The sequence below is a fragment of the Procambarus clarkii genome, chromosome 51 (assembly GCF_040958095.1).
Source record: "Procambarus clarkii isolate CNS0578487 chromosome 51, FALCON_Pclarkii_2.0, whole genome shotgun sequence".
NCBI lineage: Eukaryota > Metazoa > Arthropoda > Malacostraca > Decapoda > Cambaridae > Procambarus > Procambarus clarkii.
The window spans coordinates 13,355,702-13,378,201 of record NC_091200.1 but is presented as its reverse complement, the minus strand read 5'-3'; the positions used below and the strand labels follow the sequence as shown (position 1 = coordinate 13,378,201).

Here is a 22,500-nt window from a genome sequence, read left to right as displayed (position 1 = left end):
CTGTCTCTCTCTCTCTCTGTCTCTCTCTCTCTCTCTGTCTCTCTCTCTCTCTCTGTCTCTCTCTCTCTCTCTGTCTCTCTCTCTCTCTCTGTCTCTCTCTCTCTCTCTGTCTCTCTCTCTCTCTCTGTCTCTCTCTCTCTCTCTGTCTCTCTCTCTCTCTCTCTGTCTCTCTCTCTCTCTCTCTGTCTCTCTCTCTCTCTCGTCGGTTTGTTTTGTCTGGTTTGTGTATTTACCAGGTGAAGGCACTTGTTTAGATGATCAGAGGACCTAGGTGAGCACTATACGATTTAAAAAAAATTCTAGGCACCTAAATGGAGGATACTCATTGCATTTGCAACCCTGGGAAATTTATTATCACCCTTTGCTCCAAAAGGGGTAAAATTTGTTGGGATTTGCATCCGAATTTGTATACAAAGACAAAATTTGGGTTTTAAATTTAACTGTCAGGACATTACCATATACTGTATGTGGTTTGAAGCAGGTCAGTGCTGCTGTAACCTGGTTTTTCAATCATGTCAAACAATGGTACAGCAATGGTATTTACATTAAGTATTAAAGCAGTCTTTGAAACGAGTTTCCATGAAGGCTGCAAACATTGCATATGCCTTGATGAGGACTGACTTAGCCTACATTTTAAACTTTTGTAGGTCAGTCATTAGAGGAATTTTAAATTAGTTACAAAATTATATTTACTGAATAGTATATTAAGTTACTTACATTTTTTTCATCTATTGAGTCTGCTGCAGAAACAATTCCATCTAAGCATTTGTTTATGATTGGAAAGACCGAACGTTCAATTTCCACACTTTTTTTTAGTAGATTCTTAAAGTTATTAATTCTCTTCTCATCTAAATCTTGAAGACCTTGAAAGATGCTGGGCATGACTGAGTTATAATGATCACCCTGCAAAAAATAATATTACAGTATTAACACATCATATTATTAATATTGACTACCATTCCAAGAATGTAATTAGTATCATATACAAGACTTCGGTATTTTAATTAAAAGACACTTCAGATAAAAAAATAGGATTAGCATCTCTATGGAATGAGAACAAATACAACCGAAGCCGTCCTTGAAATGTCCTCATTAGAACACAATGGAATATTAAACAGAAATCATAACAAATTTGTACCTGCATATTATGTCTAGAAATATTTTAGTACCATTGTTATAGATTCAAATTTCAATGCAAAACCATATACTTATAGTAGATCATTTAGTTACAAGAACAATAATTTAGGAAACCAGCGTTCATTGTAATGAAACGCCATTTTCTGGGCGAGACCCGGAGGCTTCCCAGAGCTATTCAAGGCTGATGTGTATATATTAGACTGTGGTAACAGTCAATTGATGGAGTTCTAGCCTACCGGGGACCACGAGCCAGAACCTGACATCCCCCAGAGAGGCGCAAGGAGCAATGACCTGTAGACGACCCCCCTCCCCCTGTGTGTTTGAAAACAGTCTATATCTACCATCTACCAGGTCAGGCACCCAGAAAGATAAGAATCCCAAAACAAACTACAGCTGGTTAAAAATTGCAAACCAAAAGCCAAATGAGCAAGCAGAGCTCCCCAATCAGAAAACAAGCAAACAAGCATGACGTCACTACAGCCGCTGCACTGCTGTCTGTGCAATTACCCCCTCCCTTTGGAGGGGGAAGGGGGAGCCCCAGAATCCCATCCCCCCCGCACTGCCTACCTAACCCCAGTTCAGGGGATCGGACGGGATAAGTCCAGAATGAACCTCAGGTCCACACAGTCCCGTTTTCAGAACTAGAAACAGACGGGAAACCCACCTGGAGATGCCATCGGCTCGACCACGCCCTGCTTGCTTGAGTATACCTGCTTGATGGGGTTCTAGGAGTTCTTCTACTCCCCAAGCCCAGCCTGAGGCCAGGCTTGAATTGTGAGAGCTTGGTCCATCAGGCTGTTGCTTGGTACGGCCTGCAGGCCCACATATCTACCACAGCCCGGTTGATTCGGCACTCCTTGAAGAAAATTACCTAGTTTTCTCTTTAAGATGTCCACGGTTGTTCTGGCAATATTCCTTATGCTCACTAGGAGGATGTTGAACAGCCGGGGACCTCTAATATTTATACAGTTCTCTCTGATTGTGCCTATGGCACTCCTGCTCTTCACTGGTTCTATTCTGCATTTTCTTCCATATTGTTCTATCAGTATCTACTATACATCTACTATATGTACTATACAATAGTATAGTATCTATCAGCAGACTACTGAAAACAGAATGCAGGGACTACTTTCCTGGCACGGGTGTTGCAGTTCCCACGCTACACTGCCTCCATTATCATAAGGTTGCATTAGCAAGTGAGCGTTGTGTGTGTGTGGTGTGGCGAGGAGACCTGAGGCAGGTGTGGCCTGCCTTGCAGGTTTGTCCTGGCAGTTTGTGATTATATTACCCGTTGTTAGCGTCTGCGTGAAGTAACTTGCATTTTGAAGACATTTATATAGTAGCGTTGGGAATTGCATGGCGAGTATTGATATACTTATTAAGTAAATGCAGTCACCAGGTACGGATGGGGGTAGGGCACGGGAGAGGGGAAGTTATAAGGGAAGGGGAGAGGAGGGAGGTGTACTCCCGCTATCTGGAGCATACCTGGAGTGTGTTTTGGGAGTTCTACTCCCCGAGCCCGGATTGAGGCCAAGATCGGCTTGTGATAACTTGGTCAAACAGGCTGTTGCTTGGAGCGGCCCGCAGGCCCACATATTCACTACAGTCTGGTTGGTCCGGCACTTCTTGCAAGAACCTGTCCAAGTGCCTCTTGAATACCTCCACCTTCATTCCGACAATATTTCTGATGCTTGTTGGGAGGGGGTTGAACAGCCATGGACCCCCTGATAGTGCTCTCTGATTGTGGCCCATTGCACCTTACTCTTCACTGCGTGTATTCTGCATTTCCTTTCGTATCTTTCGCTCCAGTATGTTATTCTACTGTGCAAATTTGGGACCTGGCCCTCCAGTATCTTCCATGTACAGTATATATTATTTGATACCTTTCTCATCTCCTTTCCAGAAAATACATTGAGAGTTTTGAGATGGTCCGAATAATTCAGATGTTTTATCGTTTCAATGCGTGCCGTATATGTTCTCTGTGTATAGTTATAAAGATTCCTTCAAATCTCTCGACAGACAGATGTATTCCCTCTAATTCAGAGATCTCTCCTGCTCTGAAACGGGAAGCGAGTACCGAGTAATACTCAAGACGGGACAGCACCAGTGATGTAAATAAGTGTTAGCATTGATGTGCAATACTTTGCTTGCTTGTCTCATGTATTATCCTGTGTCAGCCGGGGTCCTCTGTTGTCAACAAGAATGCAGGGAAAGTTATGTTTATAATACAAACAGCCTCATTAATCAGGTATAGGGGAATCAGCATGTTGTGTCTAGAGATCCAGGAGATAGTCGTAATTACAAGGTATGTATTACGAAGAAAGAAAGGACCCCGAACCCCCCCCCCCCCCTGAAGGAGGAGGAGTCACCAAATGCCACTACCTGGCCACAGGAAACGACCCGAAATGCCCACAAGTCTTGGGACTAGGCGTGAACAGTGTCCTATCAATGGGGCGAACTGCAAAAGGGCCGACGACCCTTACAAGAGCCCGACCAATACTCAGAGCGAGCACTGCACTGACCAGACGTTGACAGCTCCACAGGAGGGGTTCGCCCCGAATCTAGCACTACTGGCTTATGTCGACCGAAGGAACCCCGAGCCTCTGGTACCGACACTCCTGAGAAGGACCACCCTGCCAACCCCCCTCCCCCCCCGGTTGAACCAACAAGTTTGACTTAGGCCGGCTACTAGACGAAGCCTCTTACAGAAAATGGGCCGCCACAGACTCTGCAAACATCAACGGATAAAGAGGGGAGGAAAATCTAAGAGCCAGGGACCCAAGCAGATTCCAAAGAGTGGACAAGCACCACCTGCCGGCACACAAGGTGACAGGCAAAGAACAGACGCACCACTTTCATCAGAATCAGCGCAAACAACTTCAACAACGCAGCCGATGCCCGATGCCGCCGAGGCAAGCGTACCAGACTCGGGCACGGAACCCAGCCTCTCCACATCCTCCTCAAGCCAGTCCGAAGACAGCTCCAGCAGGAAAAAGAAGCGCAAGACCGAAACCAAATGCCCTTGGGCATGCAAATCCTCGACCACCAGGAACACCGAAAGGAAAGGAACCTGCACGTGAAGCTGCACCTGGCTGATATCACGAGGAAGCAGAGGGGCAAACAAGTACACATTGAGGTGCTCAAACTCGTCCCCCAGGTAAACCTGAATGACCGTAGTCAATTCTCGCCACTCAAGCGTGTGGGTCCTGCAAAACGCATGCTATGCCCCCACCGAAAAGAAATTGCAGTCTGCTAGCCAGGACTTCGGCACCTCGTAATGAACCCAGTAAGAAAAACAGGTGTCAAACTCAAAAGAAGGAACCATTACCAAGGGGTAATCCGGGTCTCGCAGGAGGTAAACCGCGAGGGACTCTTGCACCTCCGTAGGCGAGATGCAAGAGGCTGAAAACTTCCAGGAGGAGGGAACCAAAGAACACAAAGGAACTGGGACCGAACTCGGGGAGGAGCCGAACTCATGTCAAACTCATTCAGAGAGGGGGGATACAAAAACCCCTCCCCATGTAACAAGCCCCGTGCTGAGGGTACCAACATCCAAGCCGGGTCATACGGGACCCAAACCCTCCCAAGTCAACTCCTCCCCAGCCCTGGATCCTCTAAGTCAGCACCCGGGGCCGAGCCGTCCTCCAAACCCTCGGTCTCTGGAGAAAAGGCAGAGTCCACAGATAAAACAGGGAAGAAGGGGGGGGGGGAGGGGTCCACTGGCGTGACTTGAAAGCCCCGGCAGGAGGAACTGCTCCAATGCCTACGCTGCCGATCTAGAAGGGGCAGTCCCCAAGGCTCCCCGAGTCTCGCCTCCAAGAAACCCCACCCTGACTCTGAAACCCTGAAACATATGGGAGTAAGGGGGTGGGGGAGCAGGACGAACTACAGCAGAGGAAAGACAAGGGGGCGCAGATGAAACCAAAGTTGAGGCAACTAACACCCCAAGTCCGAGTCCCTATAAACCAAGCGGGGCAGCCGCAGGGCATCCGGAAAGGCAACCATGTACTCGACCATGTATCAACCAACCAAATGCGTAGCACCAACCTAAACCTTGCATGCAATGCAGAAGCTGCCTGTACCTGAATATCAGTAACAATGGACTGGGTGAACTGGGTTACATGCAAGGAACACCACTTTGCAGGTGCAAAGTGGTGTTCATTACTTGCAAGATTCCGGGTCAAAGGTGTCATAGATCCAACAGGCAGCATGGTGGAGGCAATGATGATGAATGTCACCCTGAGACAAGGGGAAAAGAGCAACCTTCAAACTCCTCTCACAGAACGAGGTGGGACTCTGAGGACTCCTCTTATCAGACCAATGAACCCCAATTGGGTTTCCAGGGTCCTTAAGCTGACTGCTAAGGGAAGCCCAAGCAAGGTACTGCTAATCGGTTATCCCAGAGCTACCAAGCTAACAACTAAAAGCTGAACCCCTGCAATGTGTACAATCAAGGTGGGCCTAGAGGAGGGCCTCCAAAACAAGTGGACCTAGAGCCACAAAAAGCAGACCCCACACCAGGCAAACAAAATAAAATAAAAGAAAAACCCACAAAAGCACATCTCCAGAACATAACTGGTCACTATGCATATATTAGACAGCTGCACAGTGCAAAGGCCCTGAGAGGTATGAACTATGAGGAAAGGCTAAGGGAGCTGACCTCACATCCCTGGAAAACAGAAGAGTAAGGGAAAACATGATAACTACCTACAAAATTCTCGGGGGAATTGACAGGGTGGACAAAGACAAACTCTTTAGCATGGGTGGAACACAAACAAGGGGACACAGGTGGAAACTTAGTAGCCAGATGAGCCACAGAGACATTAGAAAGAATTTTTTAAGTGTAAGAGTAGTTAACAAATGCATAAAGTAGTGTTGTGGTGGAGACAGACTCCATACACAGTTTAAAATGTAGATTTGATAGAGTCCAGTAGGCTCAGGAATCTGCACACCAGTTGACTGACAGTTGAGAGGTGGGTCCAAAGAGCCAGAGCTCAACCCTTGCAAGCACAACTAGGTAAGTGCAGTACTTTGTGCACCAGCCATTGATGATACTACCTCCTACCCAAGGTCAAACAGGGGGCAGGAACAACCCCAGCTGATCCCAAGGGCAGACAATCACCAAGCAGCAAAAGAACCCTGCGGAGGTAGTTCCCGAACGGCTTATGGAAGATACCCCAAACCGTAAGGGCAGTACTTAAGGGAACCTAGGAAAGGGAACCACATGCAGCTCCAGTACTTCTTGAACACCTGGCTTGCACACCATCACACACCACCACAAGGAACAGCACTGCTCAAAGATTGGAGCCAGAGTCGATTGACCGCCACCTAACACAACAGCCTTTGAACTGAAGTTGGGTAGCCGGCATGGAAGGGGTGTGTCTGGGGCATTCCTTCCCCCCTCCTGAGGAAGGAGAAGGGGGGGGTTGCACAGACAGCGGCACGGCAGCTGTGATGACATGCTGGTTTGCTTGTTTTCCCGATTGGGAACTTCTGCTTGCTCGGTCAGCTTTCGGTTTGCAATTTTTAACCAGCTGTAGCTTATTTGGGGATTCGTACCTTTCTGGGTGCCTCACCTGGTAGATGGCAGATATAGACTGCTTCCAACCACACGGGGGTGTCTATAGGCCATTCCTCCTCGTGCCTCTGAAAGGGGCTAGGTTCTAGCTCATGGTCCCTGGTAGGTTAGAACTCCATCGATTGACTGTTGCTATGGTCTCGTATATACTCATCAACCAGGTATAGCTCCGGGGAGACAAAGGGACTCTTCACAGAAAAAAATGGAAATTGAAATGATGACTACAATGAACAAAGATTAGCTCTCATAAGTCAATGTACTTGCAGTATACAGTACAGTGGAACCTTGGGTAACAAACGTCCCTCTTTATGAATTTTTTGGGTTACGAGCTCAATTTCTTCGGAAAATTTGAATTGGTTTATGAGCGTTGCCTCACGTTATGAGTTTGATGATACACGTATGGGTCAACTGAGTGCCTGGTTCTTGGTGACAGGCAACCACGCTTCAGTTTACCAATGCCTCACGCCTAGTGACAATCGCGCTTGAATTCTTTGTAAAGAATTTAATTTTTTTCAGCTTTTTTTTTTATATAACAGTATTATATACCACACCATGGGTCCCAAGAAAGTCAGAGGTAACGTTCACCCTAAGAAAATTGTGAGTAGAGGTAGTAGAGGATGTCCCTTTCTCATTAAAAGAATGTGTGAAGTATGGGAAGAACTGCAAAGTTTTGTTGAAGAAACTCATCCAGATAAAGCTGTAGCAGGTCATTGCATTGACCTTTAGAATGACAATGATGTCTCACTGCAGACAAGTGTTAAAATGTAGGGAAATACCAGTGTCTTTAGACAGATTCTTAGTAAGACCAGCAAGCAGTAAGCCACAATCAGGTCCTAGTCTGCAAAAGTATGAATGAGCACCCCAGAAAAGTCATCACTGCCTGATGTTATAATGGAAGGGGAACTCCCTTTCCAAACAATAACACCTCTACTCTTTCCCCCCCCCCTTTCCTCACTGTCTTCCATACGCCATCAAGTGTCCTCAATAATGGTAAGTTACCTAAGAGTATAAATGTATAAAATATATTTTTTAGTCAACATATTTTGGGGGTGTGGAACGGATTAATTCAATTTACATTATTTCTTATGGGAAAATTTGTTTCGGTTTCCATAACATCTCTGGGAACAGATTAAATTAAAAAACTGAGGTATCACTCTACTTCCTTTAAAATAGTAAGATTCATACAAGACCCCTTCTAGGTCATAGGGTACTGACCCATAAGAACCACCTCTAAGCAGTCATGCCATAGGATGATCTCAAGTATAGTACAGTAAAACCCAGCTTACAAGAAACGTGAGTATGTATGTGTGGTTTGTGTATTCACCTAGTTGTATTCACCTAGTTGTGCTTGCGGGGGGTTGAACTCTGCTCTTTCGGCTTGCCTCTCAACTGTCAACTGTTACTAACCACTAATTACCCCCAATCCCCCCATCCCCACACACAGATTTCAAGAGGATGCTATGGGGAACTTAGAAATTTTTTTCTTGGGTATAAGTGGACAGATTTGTTGCTAGGCAAGGAAGTAAATGAGATGTATGCCAAATTTTGCAAAATATACGATGAAGGCACACAAACATTCTTACAAAACAGAGATGTAGACCTAGGAAAGAGGGTTGAAGAGTCGTAACAGATGTGTGGAAAAAGCCTAACATAGTTCCAACCTCTACAAAAGTGGCAGCAGGGAAGACCCGCCTCAATTATCCCTTAAACTGTGCATGGCATATATATACGCCATGAGTAACATGTCCCACAGTGTGCATGGCATATATATAAGCCATAGAAGCCATAGGGTGCCAGACACGATTCACATGGCCCGCGGCTACACGGGGTTCACATTAGATTCCTTAGAGCTCTTGTAAACAGACGCCATTTAAAAAAAAAATTGTGGGCAATATTCTCCGGTGTGAGAGCCACAGTATTATTGGCGCAACCAAGCTTGGCACACTATGGTGAACACAAATGTAGATATTTATATATAACGTGTTTATAGTGTGAGATAACAGCAATAGGAGTAGGTTGGGAGCCGCTATTTTGGTGAGGGAGGTGCGTCGTCTGCACGACTTTTGTTTACTAGTGGCCACTATGGTCTTTGGGCACCATACCAGCTTATTTGTACAGGTATGGTGAATAAAACAGGTAGATACTTATATATAGTGTGTGTGTATATAGCGTAATAACACCACAAACAATATTGTTGGAGGAGAAATATTAGTGCGTCTGGCCTTGAGGGCGGCTGGCACCAGCCGACTGTGTGAGTAGCTACGTCTTCGTGTCTTTATTCACCATACAAGCTTAGATGTACAGTTATGGTGAACAAAACATGTAAATACTTATATATAACGTCTGTGCATAGTGAATATATGCAAAAACAGTATTGTGGGGGGAGAATGAGGGTGAGTGAGGTGTTGAGGGAGGGAGTGGCAGCAAATGGCTGGCTGGTGTGTGGCGGTCACTCCTCGTTGCTTTTTGACTCACAAGACCAACTTAGTGGTTCGTTATGGTGAACAAAACATGCAAATACTTATATATAACCTGTTTATATAGTGTAACAACAGCAAAACTATTTGTTTATTGTTTTATGAACATAATTGAATCACTAATATGCACACCATAATTTTGAGTACAGCGATGGTTCACACATTTTATTATATAAATGTATCAATTCACTGTATTGAATAATATTACTGCAAAAAAAAATAAGAAAAAATCAGAGACATTGAAATAATTAGGTAATAATATATTTGTGGCAACTGCCACCTGACAGCTCGAGCGGAGTAGACCTCGTCAGGCGAAGGCTCTGTCAATGCCCCTTTTCTGTCACTTCCCTACCCTATTGTGGCAAAATATGCCACCAAAGATTTTTTTGTTAATTTTCCGTGATCAGGGAACAAAAATGAACACTTCTATATGATGAAATAATTTTTTGGATTTTTTTTTTTTTTTTTGCATCTGTGGGTGTTAAATCCATTTGGGCCCCTAGCGGTTTGAAGGTTAAGGGTTATAAACCATTATCATTGACAAGTTTAATAGTCAAAATATTGGAAAAAATAATTAAAACTAAATGGGTAGTACAGTATAGTAAATATCAGACAGAGTATGGTTTTCGATCTAGAAGATTCTGTGTATCGAATTTACCAGTCTCCGTGGTGTAGTGGTAAGACACTCGCTGGCGTTCCGCGAGCGCTTTGTCATGGGTTCGTATCCTGGCCGAGGAGGATTTACTGGGCGCAAATCCTTAACTGTAGCCTCTGTTTAACTCAACAGTAAAATGGGTACTTGGTTGTAAAAACCATTCTTCGCGGCGGGGATCGTATTCCAGGGACTTGCCCGAAACACTACGCGTACTAGTGGCTGTACAAGAATGTAACAATTCTTGTATACTGTACATCTATAAAAAAATTTACTCAGTTTCTATGATTGAGCCACAGAGATTTTACAGGAAAGAGATGGTTGGTTTGACTGCATCTATCTGGACCTAAAAAAAAAAGCTTCCGACAGAGTTCCACATAAGAGGTTGTTCTGGAAACGAACATATTGGAGGGGTGACAGGTAAGCTTCTAACATGGATGAAAAATTTCCCGACTGACAGAAAAATGAGGGCCGTAATCAGAGGCAATGTATCAGTGTGGAGGAATGTCACGAGTGGAGTACCACAGGGTTCAGTTCTTGCACCAGTGATGTTTATTGTCTACATAAACAATCTACCAGTTTGTATACAGAATTATATGAACATGTTTGCTGATGATGCTAAGATAATAGGGAAGATAAGAAACCTAGATGATTGTCATGCCCTTCAAGAAGACCTGAACAAAATAAGCAAAGTATATGGAGCACCACTTGCCAAATGGAATTTAATGTGAATAAATTTCATGTTATGGAATATGGAATAGGAGAACATAGACCCCACACAACCTATAAATTATGTGAGAAATCTTTAAAGAATTCTGACAAAGAAAGGGATCTAGGGCAGGTTCTAGATAGAAAACTGTCACCCGAGGACCACATTAAGAACGTTGTTCGAGGAGCCTATGCTTCACATTTTAACTTCAGAATTGCTTTTAAATACATGGATGGAGAAATACTAAAGAAATTGTTCACGACTTTTGTTAGACCAAAGCTAGAATATGCAGTGGTTGTATGGTGCCCATATCTTAAGAAACACATCAACAAACTGGAAAAGGTGCAACAACATGCTACTAAGTGGCTCCCAGAACTGAAGGACAAGAGCTACGAGGAGAGGTTAGAGGCATTAAATTTACAAAAACTAGAAGATAGAAAAAAAAGAGGCGATATGATCACTACATACAAAATAGTAACAGGAATCGATAAAATTGATAGGGAAGAATTCCCGAGACCCGGAACTTCAAGAACAAGAGGTCATAGATTTAAACTCACGAAACAAAGCTGCCAGAGAAATCTAAGAAAATTCCTTTTGTAAACAGAGTGGTAGACAGTTGGAACAAGTTAGCCGAGGTGGTGGTGGAGGCCAAAACCGTCAGTAATTTCAAAATGTTATATGACAAATAGTGCTGGGGAGACGGGACACCACGAGCGTAGCTCACATCCTGTAACTACACTTAGGTAATTACAGTTGGGTAGTTACATACACATACATACACACACACACACACACACACACACATAGGAAGCTGCCCGTAACAGCTTTCTAACTCTCTGTACCCATTTACTGCTAGGTAACAGGGGGCATCAGGGTGAAAGAAACTCTGCCCATAGATTCCCCCCGGTGCCGGAAAATCGAACCTCAGTCCACAGGACTACATATCCAGCGTGCTGTCCACTCAGCCATGGTACCCCCTAATTGTGTGTCTATATCGGTGAGTTCTCACACATTATATGAGAGGTTGAGCTCGCTCACTCACTCACTTGTAGCTGATTGTTTTTTGTAATTGGTTGGCATATTCATTCTTGCTGTCTTCACACTGTTGACTTTTGATGCTGGCATTCATCCGCTGTTTTTCTACTTCAGCGCGAGACAGGTGTAAGTCGGCATCTGCCTTTAGGTAGTTATCTTGTGCCTGTGGAAGATAAATTCAAAGTGAGATATGGCAATTTATAAGTTATAAATAAAAATATAGTAGACTCCTGATTAAGATAAAGGGAATGCATTCCTGGACACAGTGTGAAGCCTGTGGCACTTGCTATTATATTTTAACCTACAGTAATCAAGGAAAATACCCCCTATCAGCATGCTCTAGTTAAAACGGTCTGGAAGTTTAATAACCCAACCCACACACATAAAAAAAGTGACATTTTAGTCCACCTAGACCCTTATCAAGTCTTACAGTGACTCGCTCTTCATCCCATCCTTCACACGATTGATGATGAGGCAGGATGGACCAAAACATCATCACTCTTTATTTCATATGTGGGGGGTTGGGTTATTAATTTTCAGGCATGTTATTGTGACTTTCTCTGTAGTTTGGATGAAATGTTAAGAATTTTCTGGATATACCTCAAAAATTTTAAGTTTTGACACACCTGTTACTTAGAGGTTAGCAGTGTTACAAGTAGTGGATAAATGGTGTTAGACTGTATTATGTTAATTATCCTTGTGGGTAAAATAAAATGCATTCCAGAACAATAATTTTTCTTGTATAAAAAATAAAAAATGTAGGAACCATCAATGTTAAGGTTCATAAAGTGCAACACACACAATGCGAATGTCATGTTTGTATAATATTAAATGATTTACACAAACTACAAAACAATTTATTCTGGTGTAAAATATAATCTTAGGCCTTGTGTTAAGGCTGGACCATAGAAAAAAGCCAGGGAATATGACTGAAAACTGTAACAGATCTCCAGTACCTCTACTTTGCAATAGCAATTCCTGACTGATACTGTTATTTGCTGTTGTAGACCTCAATCCACTCAGCAGTTGGTGCCAGTAATTCATGTTATCAATGTGAGATTTTGGATGTTCATGCTCTTTCAGCTATCTACAAAAGACACTGCCAGAACCTCAAACCATCTTCAAAGTATAACGAAACAAAACATTGAGTCAGCTCACTGAATTCATCAACCATGTTCTAAAAAAATTATCTCCATTCTTTAAATTAATTAAGCCAATTTTTTGGTGAATCAGCATTTAATTACTGTACTTTCTTATTCTAAAAACTCAATTTTCATGGGTCCTCTCCTAATATGGTGAACATTATCTTTAGTAACTGAACATCATAAATTTTTATCTGGCCAAAAAAAGTTGGTAATTTGGTAACTATTGTAATTCAATGATGCTAGGAGTAATGTACAAAGCATAGTTTTTGATGGGAAGGAAGCCTCAGCTGGTCAGACACTGGGCGAGCCAGGTCAGAAACTGGACAAGCCAGGTCAAACATTGGGCAAGTCAGGTTAGAAAACTGGGCAAGCTACACCAGAAATTCAGCCCCTCAAATGGTCATCCCTGAGACCCAATTTCTGACCTGCACTTGCGGTCATTGCCCGGAACAAACGGGAAATATAATAGACAATGAATATACTACAGTATTGGAGAAAAGTTATAACAATGAGCATCTCACCTTTTCTGCTTCTCTGAATGCTTTTTCATAATTTTTCTTAGACTTTCTCTAACTGCTGCAACGACTGACTCAACTGCTGTTGTACACGACTACCATCCGTTAAGTGCTGTTGATTACAAGGAAATGTTAGGAAGCTTGGTCAGTCAACCTTGTCAGAGATGAAAAGTAGTTACACAGTAGACATTGAAGTTATACATAAACCTGTATACTAAATGCTTCTGGTTATAAATACTGTAGCTAATTATGCTAAATATTTTAATGAAGGGAAAAATCTGATTTGGAAACAAAGTAAAATTAGTACAGTAGTTATATTTTAAATGTTCACATTTTAAAATCAAAGAATATATTACTGTGCTTTTAAAAATTAGTGCTGTACTATATTTTGTACAATTATCAAATTGTATAGATCAATACAATACTTTCATAGTTTAATATACTGCAATTAAACCTGTACAAGCAGTACAGCAATAAGATTTTTTCTCTCTACTTCTGACTTTCAAGTACAGTACTGTACATTTAACTCTTAGAATCTCTACAGGGGGAATACATTCCACAACAATCTGCATGTAATTCACATAGTGAAGATTTTTGCTAATGATCTTATGGAAAAAATAGAATGTGTTCTGACCAAGAATATTATATCCAAAAATATAAGTACTATACTCTATAGTAGTGTCCAATATCAAGGTGCTCTTGGTGGTTATCCATTGAGTGGAGAGCGGGAGAGAATGAGAGAGAATTGTTAGGCTCATTTAAACCCACTGAGCCCACTGTAATGTAATACAGTGTATAAAAAATTTCTGGCTCCTTTTCAACTGATATATCATCATACAAGCATGCTTGAGTATTGACGTCATAATTACTGGAATGAGCCTGTCAGTTTATATCCACCTACATTTGTTTCACATAGATTATGGCTGCATAAAATTTGGGATTTGCTTGTTGAATATAATAGTGTTTACTCCCTCTGATATATTTACTCTTACTGTTATCCAAGCACCAGCTACAATAATCCCAAATAACAATGTAATGGACTTGGGTAAATTTACCAGAGTAAATTGAACTCATAACATTTTTCTATCTTCTTTAAACTCTTTGATGAGCGTGGTAATTTTCTGCTAGAACAACGGCAGAGAGTGTTTCCGAGATGACTTCGTGTTGACCTGCCAAGTCCGCCCGTTTCACTCACTTGCATCCCGAAATGCTTTTACACTGGTGAAACCTTAAAAAATAAATATAGCTAAGAAACCTATAGATCCATCAACATTTAATTAGAATATATTGCAATACTGTATTCAGACCCTCTTCCTCCGAAGATTACATATAGCTTGCTGGCACGCACTCTGCTTGCTTGCTGGCACATACACGCTGCTTGCTTGCTTGCTGGCACATACACGCTGCTTGCTTGCTTGCACATACACGCTGCTTGCTTTCTTGCTTGCACATACACGCTGCTTGCTTTCTTGCTTGCTGGCACATGCACACTGCTTGCTTGCTGGCACATGCACGCTGCTTGCTTGCTTGCTGGCACATGCACGCTGCTTGCTTGCTTGCTGGCACGCACACTGCTTGCTTGCTTGCTGGCGCGCACACTGCTTGCTTGCTGGCACGCACACTGCTTGCTTGCTAGCTGGCACACAGTGGCCGACTGGTTGGCTCTGATTATTCCACCAGCCTGCACTGTAAATGACAGTAAGGTAGCACTTGCTTTGCATGGACATGTTGCTAGTGATTGTGCTATTGTGTTCTAATGCTTAAATAGGATTCCAGTCTTAAGGGTAATACCCCAACTGATTCAGGGAGACTTTCTTCCAAGCACCAGCTACATGAGCAGTAAGTAGGTTATCTTGAGGTTATCTCGAGATGATTTCGGGGCTTTCAGTGTCCCCGCGGCCCGGTCCCTCGACCAGGCCTCCACCCCTAGGAAGCAGCCAGCTGACTAACACCCAGGTACCTATTTTACTCCTAGATAACAGGGGCATTGGTGAAAGAAACTCTGCCATTGTTTCTCGCAGGCGCCTGGGATCGAACCCAGGACCACAGGATCACAAGTCCAGCGTGCTGTCCACTCGGCCGACCGGTTAGTTAACTTAGTTAACTAAGTACTCTTAGTTAAGATTACAACACGTGCAGAAACAATTTCCACCAACACTTACTGATGAAAATGTTGCTGTTTCAACACAAGGAAGTATGAGAGTTCTGCTTAAACATTCACAGACTTTGTATACGAAGCAGCTCATGGCTAGGGTTTGACACAAAATCTTACCCTGATTCACCTTGCCCGCAAGACATGCCTAATCTTCGGATATAACCAGTAGCTGAAGAACTCGCTCCACTGCTCCATTACTTACATTTCGTTTAAGGAAGGTGATAAATTTATAAATATGAACAGTTATTGAGATGAGCAGGTTAAGCGAACAGTGTGATAACTCTAGCACTTCTTAACTTGTGAACTACCTAAACTGTGTCGATAGGATAGTTATTCTACACTAATGGAAATCTTAATATTGGCTATTAGTAGTGAAGGAATAATAGAGCATCAGTGGCCAGCACCATCATCATCCAGGAATTGCTACTGTCATTCAAGAAGGAAGTAATTGGGCACCAATATCCACCAGGTCATGCTATCACTCAGGGAAGGATAATTGGGTACCAGTATCCTTCAGAACATGCTGTTACATAAGCAGGATCTTAATACTTACTGTTGCTCCTCACACTCTTTCTTCTTTGGCAGGTATGTCTTCACCAATCTTCTGCAAAGACAAGATACTCGCATTAAAACAGAATTCGAATTATCACAAAAGTAAAGGGATCCTGCAGGGTGTGCACCCGCCACGGCCAACGCCTGTAACGCCCGCCACGGCCAACACCTGTAACGCCCGCCACGGCCAACGCCTGTAACGCCCGCCACGGCCAACGCCTGTAACGCCCGCCACGGCCAACGCCTGTAACGCCCGCCACGGCCAACGCCTGTAACGCCCGCCACGGCCAACGCCTGTAACACCCGCCACGGCCAACACCGGCAGCGACGTCGGACAGATGAAGACACAAATACTCCTACCAGACCATCAAACATAAGGCCTGGTCAGAGAACGGGCCATTGGGGCATTGACCCCGCGGATCCACTCGTTAATAGGAGTTTAAATTTACCTGGTGTGGCAGCCAGGCCGGGGTGTAGTCTTGAGAACCATATGTATTCTGCCATGGATGATTACGCAATACAATTAATTTCTGTGTATGTTGGATAATACTATTTAAGAACATTTAAATCACTGGTGCTGTTCCGTCATGAGTATTGGTCGGTACTCGCTTCCCCTTTCAGAGCAGGAGCGATCTCTGAATTAGAGGGAATACAGAGAACATATACGTCACGCATATACCTGGTTGATGGGGTTCTGGGAGGAGTTCTACTCCCAAACCCGGCCCGAGGCCAGGCTTGACTTGTGAGAGTTTGGTCCACCAGGCTGTTGCTTGGCGCGGCCCGCAGGCCCACATACCCACCACAGCCCGGCTGATCCGGCACTCCTCTTAGAAAACAGTCCAGTTTTCTCTTGAAGATGTTCACGGCTGTTCCGGCAATATTTCTGATGCTCGCTGGGAGGACGTTGAACAACCGCGGACCTCTGATGTTTATACAGTGTTCTCTGATTGTGCCTATGGCACCTCTGCTCTTCACTGGTTCAATCTTGCATTTTCTTCCATATCGTTCACTCCAGTACGTTGTTATTTTACTGTGTAGATTTGGGACCTGGCCATCCAGTATTTTCCATGTGTCCCAAGATACCTAGAACAATTACGGGTGGAACCTTCAAAAATGGACTGTTATACCTTCCCCCCCCCCCCCCCAAAAAAAAAAAAGAACACGGTGTGTACTATTCATGTGTAGTAAGCACAAACACGAAGGAAAAAAAAAATTACGGGCTGCCCGTGCCACTCTTGGGCGGCTTAATCTTCATCCATCAACCAACAAAATTTTCCAGGACTAGTATAGCACATACATGTATCTTTAGGCTCCTAAATTATGCCTAAGATGGCGGTGTATCAGGGCTAGGTTTAGGCTCGATATACGCCATCTTACGCAAATTAAAATCAGACCTAGTTTTAGTCGGGGGGGGGGGGGGGGGGGCCACGCCTCTGTTTATATCTTGATCTGCCAGACATATGCCAGCAGGTACCCGCAAGCCCACATTTTTCACACATGACCGGAAAGAAAGGCAGTCCCGAAGATCAATGTCCAGTTCTCCAGTTCTCTGGACCGGGTCTTGTGATTAATGACACGGGCAACCAGACTGTTGGACGCTTCTGAAACCAATCCCACGTAGGAAGGGAAGAGAACTATCAGGAGAAAGCGCCAAGACATGACCACTATATGTTACCGTAGGAATTACAGCCAGGTTGATCACGTACATATGGAAGCGTTTATCAAGTTCCCTCTTTGATTGCCGGACGGCATTTCTAAGAGCGTTTCAACACATTCAATAATTGGTCCACCTTACTGTTTACTGACATCTTTGCATTGCAAGGAGTCCAACACAGACACACACACAGACACAAAGCGGCGTGGACGCGCACTAAACGTGCTAGGTGAAATATGATCATTTTGTTGTAGCACACTTATCGTGACATATGTCATGCCTCCAAAACACTGCCAATACAAAAAACACTTTCGTTTTTAGAGAAAACTGCCTGTGTCGTATTGAGCCGCTTCGGCCCGCCCTCAAGGGCACCCTCAGCCGCCCTCAAGGGCCGCCACACTAAAAACAATATTCACGGACAATAAATAGGACCGTGCCCTTGTCACTAGCCAAGATAAGTGGGCAGCATTTCCTCAAAGTTCCCTACACAACACGCCATCACAAACTCCACAAAACCCTTGCCAGCTCCGTAACCCACCTGCGACGCAACACACAAATGGATACCTCGCTTCCACTAAATTTGGCACATAAATAGGAGCCGCCTCGTACGAACCAGTAGGCCTACCTTTAAGTTACCTTGAGGTGTTTCCGGGGCTTAGCGTCTCCGCGGCCCTCTCGTCGACCAGGCCTGATCAACCAGGCTGTTGGACGCGGCTGCTCACAGCTGACGTATGAATCACAGCCTGGTTAATCAGGTACCTTGATCAGGTTAATCAGATCAGGCCTTGTGCAATTTACTTTCTCAAATCGAAGCCTTTATAATTCGGCCGCTCCAAGCAAGAGGTGAACACCGTGCCCCCAGCAGCTGGGGTGTGAACACCGTGCCCCCAGCACCTGGGGTGTGAACACCGTGCCCCCAGCAGCTGGGGTGTGAACACCGTGCCCCCAGCAGCTGGGGTGTGAACACCGTGCCCCCCAGCAGCTGGGGTGTGAACACTGTGCCCCCCAGCAGCTGGGGTGTGAACACCGTGCCCCCCAGCAGCTGGGGTGTGAACACCGTGCCCCCCAGCAGCTGGGGTGTGAACAACCGTGACCCCCCAGCACTGGGGTGTGAACACCGTGCCCCCAGCAGCTGGGGTGTGAACACCGTGCCCCCAGCAGCTGGGGTGTGAACACCGTGCCCCCAGCAGCTGGGGGTGTGAACACCGTGCCCCCCAGCAGCTGGGGTGTGAATACCGTGCCCCCCCAGCAGCTGGGGGGTGTGAAGACCGTGCCCCCCCAGCAGCTGGGGTGTGAAGACCGTGCCCCACCCCCCAGCAGCTGGGGTGTGAAGACCGTGCCCCCCCCCAGCAGCTGGGGTGTGAAGACCGTGCCCCCCAGCAGCTGGGGGTGTGAAGACCGTGCCCCCCAGCAGCTGGGGTTGTGAGACCGTGCCCCCCAGCAGCTGGGGGTGTGAAGACCGTGCCCCCCAGCAGCTGGGGGTGTGAAGACCGTGCCCCCCAGCAGCTGGGGGTGTGAAGACCGTGCCCCCCAGCAGCTGGGGGTGTGAAGACCGTGCCCCCCAGCAGCTGGGGGTGTGAAGACCCGTGCCCCCAGCAGCTGGGGGTGTGAAGACCGTGCCCCCCAGCAGCTGGGGGTGTGAAGACCGTGCCCCCCAGCAGCTGGGGGTGTGAAGACCGTGCCCCCCAGCAGCTGGGGGTGTGAAGACCGTGCCCCCCAGCAGCTGGGGGTGTGAAGACCGTGCCCCCCAGCAGCTGGGGGTGTGAAGACCGTGCCCCCCAGCAGCTGGGGGTGTGAAGACCGTGCCCCCCAGCAGCTGGGGGTGTGAAGACCGTGCCTCCCCAGCAGCTGGGGGTGTGAGACCGTGCCCCCCCAGCAGCTGGGGGTGTGAAGACCGTGCCCCCCAGCAGCTGGGGGTGTGAAGACCGTGCCCCCCAGCAGCTGGGGGTGGTGAAGAACCGTGCCCCCAGCAGCTGGGGGTGTGAAGACCGTGCCCCCCAGCAGCTGGGGGTGTGAAGACCGTGCCCCCCAGCAGCTGGGGGTGTGAAGACCGTGCCCCCAGCAGCTGGGGGTGTGAAGACCGTGCCCCCCAGCAGCTGGGGTGTGAACTCCGTGCCCCACAGCAGCTGGGGTGTGAAGACCGTGCCCCCCCAGCAGCTGGGGTGTGAAGGACCGTGCCCCCAGCAGCTGGGGTGTGAACTCCGTGCCCCCAGCAGCTGGGGTGTGAACACCGTGCCCCCCAGCAGCTGGGGTGTGAAGACCGTGCCCCCCTCCCCCCCAGCAGCTGGGTGTGAACACCAATGCCCCCCAGCAGCTGGGGTGTGAACACCGTGCCACCCCAGCAGCTGGGGTGTGAACACCGTGCCCCCCAGCAGCAAGTGTGGAGACGCCTATGTTGTGTGTACCCGTCCTCAGTGGCGCCAACAGCCTGTCCCCGCGAGTCAGGGGAGTATTGGTGTGTGTAGCCCCGGAGTACAGCCGGGAACCCTTTGTTTACACTTTACCCTTCACACCACGTGGTCTTCTGTGAGGCTCTGTAGTCCGTATGAAGCCCGAGGCCCTCCCTGCCACCTTCCCTCCCTCCCTCCCTCCCTTTCTCCATCTCCCCCACCATTCCGTCCCCTCCTTTCTCATTATCCACCCCTCCACCACTCCCTCACCTCGTCAATGCACCACTAGAGTATATACGCACATATGCATGGAGAGAAGTTTACCCCTGAACTTTACTTTTTGGTGACCCCGTTAAGCAGTGACCTGTGTTGCCAGTACAGTATCTTATGACGGTGACCTAGTATTGGCCATACTTTCACTCGCATGCCGCCTCAACCGGAGGTTCCCAAGGATTCTCCAAGCCTAGTCGCAGACCAGGAAGCTGAGGCGCTTCTCTTTACCTCTAGTTGGTGTCGAGATTACTTTAAAGTGAATAAACTGCCCGAGTCAGGCTAATACATGTAAAAAGCACAAGAGAATGTACTCGCCTAGTTTTGTTTACGGAGGTTAAAATTTAATATAATTAATCGGTTTCAAGCATTAAAAGCCACAATATAGGAGAAATCTCCTGAGAACACGAGATGCTTTTTCCCCTACATGATTGTTAACATATGGAACTACCTACCCGCCAAACACGTAATTGCCAAAACTCTGCAAACTGTTATAGTACAGATGGAAATGATCATCAAGACATATGGAGGGACCTTCTACAAGCAGCCGGCTTCCCGTCTTTTTCGAGACCACTAGTGTTTGTGGCTCTCAGGTAAACTCAGGTAATATAATTCGGTACAATATCACTGGTATGAATTTCTGCTAGGCTAAAGTGCCACCTCTCTGCACACATCGACTCCTAGAGCATCGTCCACTGGTAAGCACCACACGAAACACACAGTAGAAAATTACAATACATTACATGTCATTCTTAACTAATTCTTAATAAAAAGTATCTAGCAAAATAAGAGCATTATTTACGAGACTAATGACACATATCATGCAAGATAAAAGGGTACATTGTAACAAGGTATTTATATTATATTAATAATGTACTTTCTTAAATCAATGTACCTTCTTGTATATAAATAAATAAATATATAACACGTGAATCATCACATGTATAAGATATCTACATATAAAGATTCACACATTCTGGACTAGCTAAATGTCATTCAGCTTCATCTTCTGAATGCACCAGGCTGTGCCTTTTCATATTTCCAAAATTTAGCTGGAGAATTGAATTCGAACACCCGAAAATGGATATATCCATGCAGACCGAATTCCGTCATGCTCTGTGAACACTGGTTAGTTTTCTTCCAACTGGTAGGTGCAGTTTATGTGAGATTCTTATTCGCCCACGGGGTTACCTTACCTTACCTTACAGGGTTATCTTGAGGTTATCTTGAGATGGTTTCGTGGCTTTAATGTCCCCGCGGCCCGATCCTCGACCCGGCCTCCACCCCCAGGAAGCAGCCCGTGACAGCTGACTAACACCCAGGTACCTATTTACTGCTAGGTAACAGGGGCATAGGGTGAAAGAAACTCTGCCCATTGTTTCTCGCCAGCGCCTGGGATCGAACCCAGGACCACACGATCACAAATCCAGTGCGCTGTCCGCTCGGCCGACCGGCTCCCAGGGTGGGTTAATAATCGGTAGAACAGCATACCCGCCGAAGCCGTAAAAGAGAAACATCTGTTAACTTTTCGTTTAAAGTATAGCTGGAAAAGATCATCAAGGTAAACCTTCAACAAGTTGCCGATTTCCTTTCCTAGTCAAGGCTACTATTGTTAGTGGCTCTTGGTAACTGTAATAATGCAATAAAATTAAATAAAACAAAATTAATAAAAAATAATAGGGGTGGTAGGAGAGGAAGAAGAAAATAAAGAGTGTTCAGAGAAGACCTTATTGATTCTCACTGAACACTTTAATCTTTTCCTCTCCTACCACCCCTATTATTTTTTTATTAATTTTGTTTTATTTAATTTCACTGCATTGTTACAGTTTACAGAGAACACACACTAATATAACTATATAACAATCAGTGTTCGAAGACCTCGTCCAGCTGTTGGGAGGTCTGGTGCGTACCGCACCCACAGCACGCATTTACCCTCTGAACTGCGACACTGAGGGGCTGGAACATGAAACTGGCCGCTCTTGAGTCTTTAGTTTTCCCAATGAGGTCCTCACCCACCTCCTTTAGGAACTTAGGTGCACATTTACCCCAGTCGCCCAGAGTCTCAAAGCCTATCGGCACGAATCTGTAACAACGTCCCTGTACTTGTTGGTTTTCTGGGTCTCCCTGAAGGTGGCCGCCCCGCCTCCCTCAGCTGCGCTGTAAGGTAGATAGGTATCAGCCAATGTAGATGCACAGGTGTAGTCCCACACGACCTGTTTACCTTCCCTCCA

General features: G+C 45.7%; 1 protein-coding gene across 1 annotated transcript in view; it reads right to left on the bottom strand.

Moving 5' to 3' along the window:
* Cip4 (formin-binding protein 1-like Cip4) overlaps nt 1–22,500 on the bottom strand; it is a 260,365-nt gene that overhangs the window by 108,199 nt on the left and 129,666 nt on the right. Inside the window, 7 exon segments of the mRNA XM_069304033.1 lie at nt 718–914; nt 11,610–11,751; nt 13,255–13,299; nt 13,301–13,360; nt 14,319–14,369; nt 14,371–14,438; nt 15,934–16,007. Coding sequence (XP_069160134.1) covers nt 718–914; nt 11,610–11,751; nt 13,255–13,299; nt 13,301–13,360; nt 14,319–14,369; nt 14,371–14,438; nt 15,934–16,007 — 637 coding nt within the window.